This window comes from Phaenicophaeus curvirostris, chromosome Z (assembly GCF_032191515.1).
Source record: "Phaenicophaeus curvirostris isolate KB17595 chromosome Z, BPBGC_Pcur_1.0, whole genome shotgun sequence".
Classification (NCBI taxonomy): Eukaryota; Metazoa; Chordata; class Aves; order Cuculiformes; family Cuculidae; genus Phaenicophaeus; species Phaenicophaeus curvirostris.
This window is the reverse complement of record NC_091431.1, coordinates 52,071,215-52,085,279: the sequence shown is the minus strand read 5'-3', so window position 1 is coordinate 52,085,279 and position 14,065 is coordinate 52,071,215. Positions and strand designations below refer to the sequence as shown.

Here is a 14,065-nt window from a genome sequence, read left to right as displayed (position 1 = left end):
ACTGCAGCAGCACCTCTTCTAACCAACTTAACTGAAATTAAAAAAAAAAAAAAAAAAGAAGTTATATAAAATCTGTGAATACACAGAACAGTGTTAACAGTGTTTAAGCTGAAGTATGATATTGTTTGAAGCCAGGGGTTGGACGAGGAAGTCAGTTTTGCTATAAACAAAAGTCACTACTGCCTACTCCCAGCTTAACATGGTTTTAGATTTGCTATTCTGTTTTCCTGTTTGGGCATCCACCACATCCTTTACATTCTTCTGAGTGACTGAGATTCATGGAGAAGAACAGACCTTGTCTTGCCAAAGAAACAATTATTAAAACATGGTGATACCAGGACACTACATTTTACAGGAATGTTGTTTACTTTAAGGAAAATGAACCCAAGATACACAAGAGCAAGCTTTATGCTCATATAAAGAAATGTATCTACGTACATTTATGAACCTTTTCAGTATCTTCAGAAACTCTGTATCTCTCCTCCCACTCCTTTGTTATTTTAAAGCGTAGTATCAGGCATGACTGAAATTTAAGGTTCTAGAATACCACTGGATCTACAACACACTGTAATAACACTTCCATGCTCACAGCTGGCAGTGCTTCCTCTGAGAAAAGCATGGTTAGCAATCAAATCAGCAGGACTGGAAATTTACAACTCTCATCCTCTTTTAACCAGTTCCAGCAAAACTTCCTGGAATCTTATATAAAACATTCTGGGAAAACAGACCATTCTTCCAGCTATGAAAAATGTTGAGTCTTGTTCTCTCAAGATATAACTTTGCTTATAAAATACTATTATAGTTAGCAAAGCTCAAAATTTAACAGCTTAGAATCCAACAGAACACATCAAAGACGTGGAGACAGACCCAAAAACCAAATATGCAGTATATAAAGACCCAAGAGGATAACACTTGTTCCTCTGTTACACAGTACACACAGTTTTAATCCTAAAAGCAATCAGACAGGTACTACAGTACAAGTCACTCCTTGTCCCTTCCCAAAGTTGTAGAAAAGTCACAATAAATTGATTTAGGATTAGCAGTATAACATGTCATTAGGCAATGAACACAGCAGAATAAAAAGGACTAAGAACAAGGGCTGCTGGCCTCCAAACAACACAAAAAAGAAATGCAATGAAATTACTACAACAGATGTGTACTATGACATCTCTACACGCCTGGAGGCAGCAGACATTTTCGAAACAGATTAAGATTTTTTTTTTAAGCTTTGAATGTACAAACGCACAGGAACTTCTCAACTGCAAGAAAAATCTGCCATTAGAGTGAGGCTGGCATACTAAGCAGCAAGCAAGTTAGAATCTGGGATATTATTTTTCAGAATAATAAACAAGCTGTTTTCTTCAGTACTATTACAGTCTTAGAGAGGGTGTTCTTCTTTCCTATCAGTCTTGACTTTGAGCAGATTTTATTTAATTTTCCTATATTGATCACAATTTTTATTAGTGTGTCTACGCCCCCTTGAGTAAGAAATATAAGTCATTATATTAGTAACAAAACAACAAATGTAATTGTAACTTTATCCAAAGATATTTTTTCAATAAGATTTCTTAGCAATTAATGAAATAGAAAGTTACAAAACCTTGCAGAGTTTTAAAATTACAAATTTATATTTCAGAAAGGGTAATTGTGATAGAAGCATAGTCTGCATAAAAGCATTTTTCTGGATATTTAGTTTTTCTGTTTCTTCACTGAGTTTGCAACTGATCAAAAGTCATGTTATGACTAACAACAGTGGTAAAACTGAAAGCCTCCTTTTTTCAGGTGCACAGAACGTACCATATTCCAAAGACTCCCACCCATAGCTGAAGATATGAAGTTCCTAAACTGCATTAGAAGACAATTTTCCAAATCTTCATCTATTTTTTTGGATTAAAACTGTTCAATTCTGCAATCTAAAATTATGATGATTAATTTGTCATTTGGTTTTGTGGTTTTTTTTTCAGAAGCAAGCTCAATTTCATGAAACCTGCAGCTCCATGTTTTATCATTTATACTAAATACACTTGCCTCACACAAATGTCAGGCAAATATAAATTTCCTTACTCAGAAAGGCATTTGCCTTGAAAAAATAAACATATATGATTCTATACAAGTGCACCAGTAAAATACAAGTTACAGTCTATAGGTTTTTAAATTATTAACTGCTAATCATCCAGTTTAAGAGACATACATATAAATAATTCCTGTCTTGACTTGTTTTAGTTGTTATAATACAATGAAAGTGATTCTTAGAAAACCAACAAAGCATAATTGAAACTATTTCTCTGAAAGAAAATACATTTTTTACACTAACTAAAGCAAAGTGTTAATCGTATGTTTCTGATTGTTAGTCAACTTATTTCTTTTTTTAAACACTGCGAGTTGCTGATCACCAGATGCAGAAGAAACAAAAGGTGCTTTGTCCTTCTGAAATACAGAACACTTGTTATGGGAGAAGTTGCTATTATGAATTTGGAAAGTTTTACACACAAAACCAGATTATTACTTCAAATTTAGTACAGGGTAGATTTAATGAGAAATTCTGTCAAGATAGACCAATATTCAGTGTATCAATAACCAACAATGGCGTTTAAGTCCATTTCTTAACAAAGCAAAACAAAGTGAGCAAGAGGTCAGACCAGCCTCAGGATATCTAGGATCATTTTTCTCCTTTGTCATGGACAACCCATGAAAATCCAACAGCAGCCATTTACCTGTCGTTGAGAATGGATAACAGTGCTTTCCTACTACCATAGGGACTCTGGGAATAACTAGATAAACAGAACAAGTTACAGCTTATAGGTTCTGTACATAAGGGAGGCTAGTAAAAAAGCAGAATTACAAAGTATACTTGTAACTTCCTTATTCTCAAGTAGGCATTCCCTGTATTCTTCCCCTTCTTAACTTGCTCTAGAAGGCAAAAAATTAAACTTCTTTGAAAACTAATCCTTAATTTGCTTAGTGCCTCTTAGCCTCATAGAATCATAGAATTACTAGGTTGGAAAAGGCCTTTAAGATCAAGTCTAACCATACCTTTCCACTACCAAATCATAACCCTAAGCACTTCATCTAGGCGTCTTTTATATACCTCCAGGGATGGTGACTTAACCGCTTCCAAGGGCAGCCCATTCCAGTACCCAGTAACTCCTTCAGTGAAGAAACATTTCCTAAAGCCCACTCTGAACCTCCACTGGCACAGCTTAAGGCCATTCTCTCTCATCCTATCACCTATCACCTGGGAGAAGAGACCAACACCCGCCTCTCTACAACCTCCTTCCAGGTTGTTATAGATGTTGAAAAAGGTCTCCCCTCAGCCTCCTTTCCTCTAGGCTAAACAACCCCAGTTCCCACAGCCACTCCTCATAAGACTTGGTTCTCCAGCCAGGCCCTTCACCAGCTTCGTGGCTCTTCTCTGGACGCACTCTGGGACCTCAATGTCTTTCTTATAGCAAGGGGCCCAAAACTGAAAAGCAGTGCCGAGTACAGGGGAACAATCACTTCCCTGGTCCTGCTGGTCACACCATTTCTGATGCAAGCCAATATGCTATTGGCCTTACTGGCCACCTGGGCACGCTGCTGGCTCATGTTCAGTCGGCTGTCCGCCAACACCCCCAGGTCCTTCTCTCACAGGCAGCTTTCCATCCACTCTTTCTGAAGCCTGTAATGTAGGTAACACCAGCATAATATCTTGCCACCTCTGAGAGGTATCTGTATTTGCACAAGCCTCCCACAGTCTAACAAATGAACAGTTAACTTGTGGTTATAGTTTAAAAAAGTGCAGCTCAAACAGTGAAGCATATTGCGTCTGCTCAAGGTCTGATTCTCATTCATGAAGCAGCTACAGTAAGCACCATCCCATCTTCTGCCCCTCCCTTTGTGAGATATGGCTGCTCAGGAAGCTGAGGCAGCAGAAACAAAAATTTGTTCGTGGTAGAGTCCATGAAATTCATAATTCAGGACTCCTCATCCTTCACATCAGCAATGAGGAGATACTAAGGCACAGCATCTGCCTTTTGTTTCTCTCTCAGAGTAACCATGTCCCTTCTACACAGCACCTACAGTTTAAAACAAGCAGTTGCCTTGTGGTTTGTTTCAGGAGGGAACAAGCAGTACTCAGCAACATTAGAATAGAGACAATCCTTGACAAGCTATCCCTACAAGAAAAATGTATCTTTGGATACTGACATTTACCCATGCTTTGTAATAATTACTGCAAGCTACAAAACCAGAATTGTTTTGGTGTATTTCTCACTTTGATTTTAAATTTCTTCATACGAGCAGTATTCAGAAATTGTAACTTTCACAATTTTTAAGCAATTAATTAGGTTCCTAATGGAGACAGCAGACCAAAAACACAATTGCAAATTTCTAGCATAATTTTTAAAAAAACTTAATACATACTTTTGATTTGGCTTTATAATATGCATGTATAAAATATTCTATTTTACTAGCAATCCTAGAATATTTAGTCCATCCTCCAAAGGCAAGGTAACTAATAACAAAAAAATCTACATTGAAAGAGGGCAAAAAAATTGTTATTCTTACAGCAATCTTTCAGAAACACAGGAAACTGCAAATGATATACCACTTCCACATGACACAAGATAAAACCTCATATTTAGTTCAAATTCATTAGGTTTTTCAGCATATGGTATTGTATACTTTTTGCTCTAACCATTTAAGCCATTAATATTTGGACAGTGCTCTGAAGGCCTTTATGCAGTTCAAATGCTATAAAGGAAATAGTCCCGGAGGTTCCTGGAGTGTGTGGAAGACAACTTCCTCACACAGCTGGTGAGCGAACCGACAAGGAACAGCGCCCTCCTGGACCTGCTGTTTGTGAACAGAGAAGGCCTTGTGGGGGATGTGAGGGTTGGAGGACGCCTGGGGCAAAGCGATTATGAGATGATAGAGTTCTCAGTGCAGGGTGAGATGAAGAACGAGGTTAGCAGAACAGTCGCACTCAACTTTCAGAAAGCAGACTTTGGACTGTTCAGAAGGCTGGTCGGAAAAGTCCCATGGGAGGTGCGCCTTAAGGGCAAGGGAGTCCATGAGGGCTGGGCACTCTTCAAAATGGAAATCCTAGCAGCTCAGGAGAAAGCCGTCCCCATGTTCCGGAAAAGTAACCGGCGGGGTAAGAAATCAGCATGGTTGAATAGGGAGGTCCTGAGAGACATCAATAAGAGAAAGGTCTATGAGCTTTGGACGAAGGGGCAGGCGTCCTGGGTGGACTATAGGGAGGAAGCGAGAACGTGCAAGGAAAAAATCAGGAGGGCTAAGGCCCAATTAGAAATCAGATTGGCCAAGTCTGTGAAAGACAATAAAAAATCTTTCTACAAATATATCAACAGTAAAAGGAGGACTAGGGAGAATCTCCAGTCCCTACTAGATGCAGAGGGAACAACAGTAACATGGGATGAAGACAAGGCTGAAGTACTCAATGCCTACTTTGCTTCAGTCTTTAATAGTAAGGAAAGTTATTCCCTCTGTGCACAACCCCAGGGGTTGGAGGAGCAGAACGAGGTTCCCACGATCCAAGAGGAGGTGGTTAGAGACTTGCTTGCCTGGCTAGATGTCTACAAGTCTATGGGGCCGGATGGAGTCCACCCAAGAGTTTTGAGGGAACTGGCAGATGTGCTTGCCAAACCCCTTTCCATCATCTTCCAGTGGTCCTGGATTACCGGGGAGGTACCACTGGACTGGAGGCTGGCTGATGTCGTGCCCATCTACAAGAAGGGGCAAAAGGTGGATCCAGGGAACTACAGGCCTGTCAGTCTGACCTCAGTACCAGGGAAAGTCATGAACACGTGATTTTGAGTGCTATCATGAAGCACATGCAAGAGAACCGGGTGATCAGGCCCAGTCAACATGGGTTCACAAAAGACAGGTCTTGCCAAACTAACCTGATCTCCTTCTATGACAAAGTGACTCGACTACTGGACAAGGGAAAGGCTGTGGATGAATCTTCTCGGACTTCAGTAAAGCCTTTGATACAGTTTCTCATAGCATTCTGCTTCGGAAAACTGACAGCCTCTGGACTGGACAAGTGCACACTCTCCTGGGTGGAAAACTGGTTGCACAACCGGGCTCAGAGAGTGGTGGGAAATGGAGTTAACTCCAGCTGGAGGCCAGTGACAAGTGGGGTTCCCCAGGGCTCAGTGCTGGGTACAGCCCTGTTCAATGTCTTTATCAATGACCTGGATGAAGGCATTGAGTGCACCCTTAGCAAGTTTGCGGATGACACAAAGCTGGGTGGAAGTGTTGATCTGCTGAAGGGTAGGGAGGCTCTGCAAAGGGATCTGAACAGGCTGGACCGCTGGGCAGAGTCCAATGGCATGAGGTTTAACAAGGCCAAAGGCCGTGTCCTGCACTTGGGGCACAACAACCCTGTGCAGTGCTACAGACTGGGAGAAGCCTGGCTGGAAAGCTGCCAGGAGGAGAAGGACCTGGGGGTGTTGGTCGACAGCGACTGAACAGGAGCCAGCAGTGTGCCCAGGTGGCCAAGAAGGCCAATGGCATCTTAGCTTGGATCAGAAACGGCATGACCAGCAGGTCCAGGGAGGTTATTCTCCCTTTGTACTCGGCACTGGTGAGACCGCTCCTCGAATCCTGTGTTCAATTCTGGGCCCCTCACCACAAGAAGGATGTTGAGGCTTTGGAGTGAGTCCAGAGAAGAGCAACAAAGCTGGTGAAGTGGCTGGAGAACAAGTCTTACAAGGAGCGACTGAGGGAACTGGGGTTGTTTAGCCTGGAGAAGAGGAGGCTGAGGCGAGACCTTATTGGTCTCTATAACTACCTGAAGGGAGGTTGTGGAGAGGAGGGTGCTCGCCTCTTCTCCCAAGTGACACGGGACAGGACAAGAGGGAATGGCCTCAAGCTCTGCCAGGGGAGGTTCAGGCTCAACATAAGGAAAAAATTCTTCACTGAAAGGGTCATTAGGCAATGGAACGGTCTGCCCAGGGAGGTGGTTGAATCACCTTCCCTGGAGGTGTTTAAGGTGCGGGTGGATGAGGTACTGAGGGGCATGGTTTAGAGATTGGTGGGAATGGTTGGACTCGATGATCCCATGGGTCTCTTCCAACCTGGTGATTCTATGAAATATAAATGTTGCATTATTATTACAAAGGAGCCAAAAGTTACCAGTTGTTACATGCTTACATGTTTTCTTTAAATTACATACTACACAAAACTTAAATACCACAACATACAAGCTTCAAGCAAACATAATTGCCAAACTTAGCAATCAGAAAAAAACATCAGATAAAGCTAAGTGTACAAGAAATGAAAAACTGTTTCAACTGCATTTCAGCACCAACAATAAAGAAAGGTATATATTACAGTAAAAAAAAAAGAATCCTCCCATAAAAAGTTAGCATAGGTATGCTACAAAATAGAGAAATATACTACAAATAGAAATAAAATTGCAGTGTAGTACAGCTCAAAGCTTTTTTCTGCGTCTCAGTTATCCTAATTATCCAACATGGCTGACACCACAGTATTTTCTCTCTGCGATGTGCAGTGTTATCAGCTATTCCCATTTCACCATTTTGAGAAACATATGCAGAAGAAAGAATTACTTTCTCATACTACCTCAACATTAAAAAGCAACATTAAAAACACATACATAGACAGGGACACCAAACTATGGCAACTATGAATAAAGAAAAATTTAAGAAGTGACAGATGAAGGAAAGTGAAGGAGGAAGGAATTGAGGAATTTCTATAAATAAGTTATAGCACAGAACTATTCAGCAATAGCTCTTTTGTCCCCAGACAAATATTTAACAGCCTTGCTCTTATTACTAGGCAATCTTCCTTAGATTAAGGCTCACTAATTACAGTCCTAATTCTACAGAGGATCAAAACACCCTGATTCACAGAGGCCTCTGGAAATAAGAGTATGATGTAACATAACAGCAGAATCCTAAAAAGGTGCTTTCTCATTGGACTGAGGCTCAATTTTGAGAGGTCTCAAAAGGCTCCTTGGTAAACACATTTCATTCGCTCTCTGCACCCAGTAACATCAGGCAACCCAACAACTGTGGAAAGGCACGGAAGTCTGAAACACCACAGCTGGACAGAAAAAAAACCACTACTTAACATATTAAGAAATAAGAACTGGAAGGGGATATTTTCATACCAGCATAAAGAAAATCATGTCAGTAGCTCTCATTAGCACTCATTTCCACCTGTGTGTGAAATAATCTCACATTTAACAGACAGTTTTCACTAAAGAAATGATCAAAAGCAGCAAATAACCTTTCACACATTCATGTTTAGTGTATAAATGACCAGGCTTACAGACTGTGTTTAACTTAATCCATTAGAGATACTTAAAAACGCATATATTTTAGATAAGCAGCTTCACACATATATATGATGTAATAAATTCATAAGAAACACTTACTGGGTGATTTTTTTGGAGGGAAGGAAGGATGGGTTCAGGTAGGGCTAAAAAAAAAAAAAAAGTTCAAAGTTGCTGTGATTTATGTAATTAACAGGAAACAATATCAACTACGCCAAAGGGTTGGACTGAAATTCCATCTAAAAAACACCCATCAAGAACTTTAACTTTTATTTCACAAAACACATGATCCAGCACATCTTTCTATTACTATATTTTGTATATAGTAATATAAGGAGTTAATTAGGCTAAGGGAAGCTGTTGCTAAGATACTACTATTTGTAGGAGACATGAAAAATTCTACAGTAGCTGGGTATGACTTCACTTTTAAAATTCATATTAATTCATGGCTATAAGAAACTTATCTGGCTTTCCTAAAGGAAAAATCAGAGCTTCACTGTCTTCTCCCACCCCCCCATCTAAAACGATACAATTCTATCACAACACAGGAAGTCTCCAGATACTGCAAAAGTACATTCTTCAGCTGCAAAGTATTACATACTGGGTCCCCAAAAGTAACCTAAAGAGAGAACACCCAACAGACTTAGTAGGCATTACTAGCAAAATCTCCATAAAATACATAAATACAGTCTAACGCTGTTAGATGGTCTACTAAATGGCAAATAGGTAATAAAGATTATGAAGACATTAGAAATACTAATGAATGCAAAATGAATTAAACAAGCGAAATTTTTATGAAAATCATGGATGGGGAGAGCACTTATTGCACAATACAAATCATAGGAGAAAAAAAATTATCTCCCAGGTTACATGGTCCTACAGATAAGATAGAAAAAAAATCCTGATTATTCACATCCCACTCAAGCCTTAGAGCACCTACAGAACTATTAGAGCTCTCTTCATACTAAAGCTTTAACATCATGCCTTCAGCATGTTGTTGTTTTTTTAAAAAAATTGGTCTACATAATTTACTAGGAGGAACAGTAATTAAGTTCAGCACACAAGACTTTGACTTGGGACTCAATTTATCCTTCAGTCTCACGGGATGCGATGTTACAGAACCCTTTTTACATGGGGACAAATACTCAGAACAGCAAATCTCTCAGAATATGTTTAGGATATCTTAAATGAGTATACTGAATTAACCACCAGGATTGCCATGAATATGATCACAGCTGTTTTAATAAAATTTTTATTTTGTCTATAGGAATTTAGAAATATGCAAGAACATCTTATTTCTGCAGCACCCTGGATAATTTCCAGTCCTCTGACAAACCAAAATGCAACAAAATCTGAGCAATACAATCAATCAAAATATTTTAACAGGGTCTCTATGCTATACTAAAAGGATGGAGTTAAGGGGACAAGTCACCACTTACCACTAGCATTCGCCATGTGATTTTTGTTTTTCTTACTGTACAAAACAGTTGGACCTCTTACATGGAGGAAAGTTCATGTACAAAACAATGATGTATCTACAAAATAAACTCAAGCCATATTAAGCGTAAAGGAAAGAAATTTGCCTAGTGAAGACAGGGCAAATACTACTTAGTGCTAAAGAAAGCTTTCATTTTTACCTTTCTCCTCTCCCCAGTAACATCAACAAAAGCTCTATTAGGAATTCTATGACTAGGACACAAACTATTTTCAGTAGCATCACATGCATGTAGCAGAAGTGAAAAAAGAAAAAAAAAGTTAAAATATGCATGAATAAAACATTAGGATCTAAACGGCTAGTGCTGGATACATGTCCAGAGCCACACTTCAGCCTTTTTCAGCAAAAAGGCCCATGAAGCATAGGTATCAAGCTTCTTTGGTCTGCAGACTGCTGATCCATCCCAGGCAGCTGACTGATCAGTTTTGCCTGAAAAGGATTATTTGAACCCTTTTCCCCCTGCTTCCTTAGATAGCTGTGGCACCTGCCACAAATGGCTAAAGCAAATGCCCTCGTGCTTGCAGGGTTGTTAGCATTCTGGCAAGACTACGCTTCCTTGTAACTCCTACTCTCTTCCCTTTCATGCGTTACTTTTACGTACCGCTCAGTAACTGGCGACCCAGGACTGTACACAGCACCAAATGCACATCTCCAGAGTAACTTCAATACAATAAAAATAGTTTTGGAGAATAAATTTCCAAGTGAAAAGGCCTATTTTCATTAAAAGCGTAACATGCTTATCAAGTCACTGCTAAAGACAGTCACTAACTGCTAGCTCCTATAAGATACTTTTTTTTCCCTCTGGCTTATGCTTCACCTTTGCACAGCACTTTTCACATCCCAGTAGTTGTATCTAACAACCATTGTGGCATTAAATTCACTGTCATTTCATCTCCTCCTTCCTCGTGTACATGAAGATCTACATCGAAGTACTCTGGTTTCAGAGGTGTGACATCAGCTTCATTTTATTTTCATAGAAACAAAGAAACATATGCAATTCCATGATAGTAGATAAAAAGGGAAAAAAACCTCACATAGTCACTGGATAGACAACGTTATATCTTACTATCCTCATGATTAGTACATTAACAAGAGCACAGTATGGGAATCAAAGGACTCAGAAGTAACCCAGCCAAATGGATCCCAAATACACAGAACACCCTCCTAGGTCCTCTACTACAAATACTGTTCAACTGAAAGCAAGCCACCAGCTTGAGTCAACTATCATAAAAAGCCACCTACTACAGAGTGGGTGTAGCATGATCTTCAAACAAAAAAATAGTTGGCTACCCACTACACCAAGTATCTACATTCCAGGCCAAACAATCTGTCAGGAGCTAAACATTCTTTCTACCTTATTAAAAAAAATCAAAAAAAATAAAACCCACAGAAAATGACAAAGGGGAAAAGTCTAAAATGACAGTCTACACAGTTTGTCCACAAATATGATCATAAAATGTTAAGAACCAGGTGTCGTTATTATAACAAGAATAACCAGTACAATTAAAAAAAAACCAAAACAAAGGTGTACAATAAAAATAAGCAGCAAAACATAAAATCTCTACGTGAACTGACAGGAATTAAGAAAATAACTTCTACAGGCATACTGTTCCACCCAGCACTTCATGGGTTCCTTTTCTTCCTTTCTGAAGCCACTTCTCTCCCAGTAATCAAGGAACTCACACTGAGCTAAACAATTTCTTAGATGACAATCCTTCTCCTTCAAAAAAACCCCAAACTACAAAAAAAATAAGCAAACCACAACCCACTGAAATTGTTATCTTTAGGTTTTCCCCCATGTTAAACCACAGAATCTGTTAACTAGTGCTTGAGTTTATTTTACAGTTACAGTGACCTACAAATACATGGAGGGTTTTTTTTGATTTTTTTTTTACTTTCTTAAAGCTCGTAACTGCCTCCAGAGAAGAGGTCCACTTGTTAAAGAAAGATGCAGCACTAAGGAAATGGAGTAAATCTGCCTTATTTTCAGATTTTTTTGTGAAAGATGACTCCTGCTGATGTTTAGATTTATTAAAGAGGAAAACTACACAAATATGAATTTGAAAGGGACAGTTTCAACAAGTGAAAAAAATACTTACTCTGTAAATAGTGCAAAACCATCAACACAAGACTGTAGCTGCTCAAAGTACCACGGCTGGCATCATTTATGCCATGAAAACTCGCCCACTTCTTAACAACAAGTACTAATGGACGAACTCTATTCTCAACTGTAAGTAAAATAAATACGTCTCAAAAAAAGCACATTTAACTAGACAAGACTCAATCAACAATTGCTTCTTCTGGATCAACATGATACTCTTGTATTCTAAAGTAACCTTTTGCAACCATTTTATAGAATTTACTTAGGTATTCTACAACTACTACCCATCTTACAAAGAAAAAATGCATTTGAAAACAGTCTTTTGAGCAGTAAGATCCACAGACATATCACAAGGGGTGTGCCAGGCAACTTGCAGATAAGGCAAAACTGGATGCATCAGCCGATGCAGCAGTGTCACATTCTACTTTAAGTTCTCCACAGTTCATTGTATCAATTATCCCTGAATTCACCTGCTGCAAGGACAGACCATACCTATTTCTTTTCTTATTTTGTTTAGTTTATATAAAATTCGAGGGCAGGGAAAAGAATCTAATCTCCTGATTAGAGGGCACAGAACTAATTCTTAAATTTTCCTCAAAATCCATGAAAGCAGTAACCCCTGCATACAACCATTAATTTTGAAATTGCCTTGTCCTCAATAGATTTTTATGTAGATGAGATGTTAGATACAATAACCTATTAAGTCACGACACATTGTTTTCATGAGGAAAGACAAAGCCAGTCATATTCCAGGTGTGATCTTCAGAATTTCTGAGGAAAATAGATAGCTTTTCACTTAAGGTACTAACATACTGCAGGGAGATGTCACTCACCACCACCTCCCAGGGACCTTGCAGCATACTTAATTATTACTTGCAGATATGTGGAAGTAGATCATCAGCTCAGTCAAGTGCCTTATAAATGGCTTTACAATACCTTATAAGCTCTGGAGTATCTTTTCTAACCCAACAAGAAAGTTTTGTATTCTGCACATCAGGACAGGAGTATGTCAACAGACAATTACTTCACCCAGGACAACAGATATCCTACAACGGCACCAGCTGGGGTACTCTCCGTTATTCCAAAAACCCCATTTCCTCACAACCTGTTTACAGCAGTTCAGCACACATGCCCCTCTAAGCGGTACTCATTTTCTCAGCAGCCATGTCCTAGATCTAGAAGGCCCCTTAGAAACAACAAAACTCCTTAGCAGCAGTCTCCATTCCCAGAATTACTGACCAGTGGCTGAACTAAAATAATTATGACCATTAGTACAGTAACTGTCAGATGCAGAATTACTGTACAGACATCATATGAACATGCATTAACTGAAATAGGATTTTTCCATGACAGCAGAATGTAAACGGGCTCAAATTCCAAATGGAACTCTGTGCACGTCATAGTAGAAAAGACCTCTCTTCAGTTCACCTCGTTCTAAGATAAGGCTTCATCTGCTAGTGCCTGTAATAGCTATGTAACAAAGTTAGTCCATAACATAACCAGCAAACTTTTCCTGATAATTTTTCACCAGTCAACAAGACAACTCCTCAAGAAAATGCTCAGTAATTTGCTCAAAGGTCCAGCTTTCACTAATTGAAAAATACCTGCCATCAATTGCTGACTTAATTGCAGACATGCCATCTTTGGCAAATAACTGGTAACACAAGAGCATATAATTCAGATTCTAGCTCTCCTTAATCTACCTACACTTTTTGTGGACATTCTGCTTCCCTTTGCCATATTATTTTTGATGTTTACTACAGCACCTATGCACCAACATAATTAAAAAAAAAAACAAACAAAAAACAAACCACAAAGAGCATTCACAAGTATTTATATTTTTTTTTATATTCACTGAGATAATCAGTCTCTGTTTGCCTGAGCATTTTATTTATTCTAATAGAACACAGAGACCCATACAACTTCCACATGGGAGGTATATTTGCTGGGTTTTTTACCTCTCATGCAGGGCAAAGCCCTTCAGCCACAAATTCAAGTGAGCAGGCTAATACTCTTAATGCTATCCATCCTGGTTTTTATGACTTCTAGAAGTATGCGAAGAGACAGATCAATAAAACTTTCCACTTTGGTCTGCCTTATATCACCTTTTGGTTCATACAACTAGACAGATCATGCTTGATACAGTTTGCATATTGAGAAAGTC

The 14,065-nt window shown here is 39.1% G+C and overlaps 1 protein-coding gene across 5 annotated transcripts in view; it reads right to left on the bottom strand.

Moving 5' to 3' along the window:
* TENT2 (terminal nucleotidyltransferase 2) overlaps positions 1-14,065 on the bottom strand; it is a 49,193-nt gene that overhangs the window by 18,862 nt on the left and 16,266 nt on the right. For all 5 annotated transcript variants that reach the window (XR_011339422.1, XM_069880732.1, XM_069880734.1 and 2 more), the window contains exons 10-11: positions 11,900-12,028; positions 8,408-8,451 (exon numbers count right to left, since the gene is read on the bottom strand). Coding sequence is in view for 4 of the 5 variants with exons in the window: in XM_069880732.1 (XP_069736833.1) it covers positions 8,408-8,451; positions 11,900-12,028 (173 nt within the window). In the remaining variant the exon portion in view is untranslated. The remainder of the gene's footprint in view (positions 1-8,407; positions 8,452-11,899; positions 12,029-14,065) is intronic.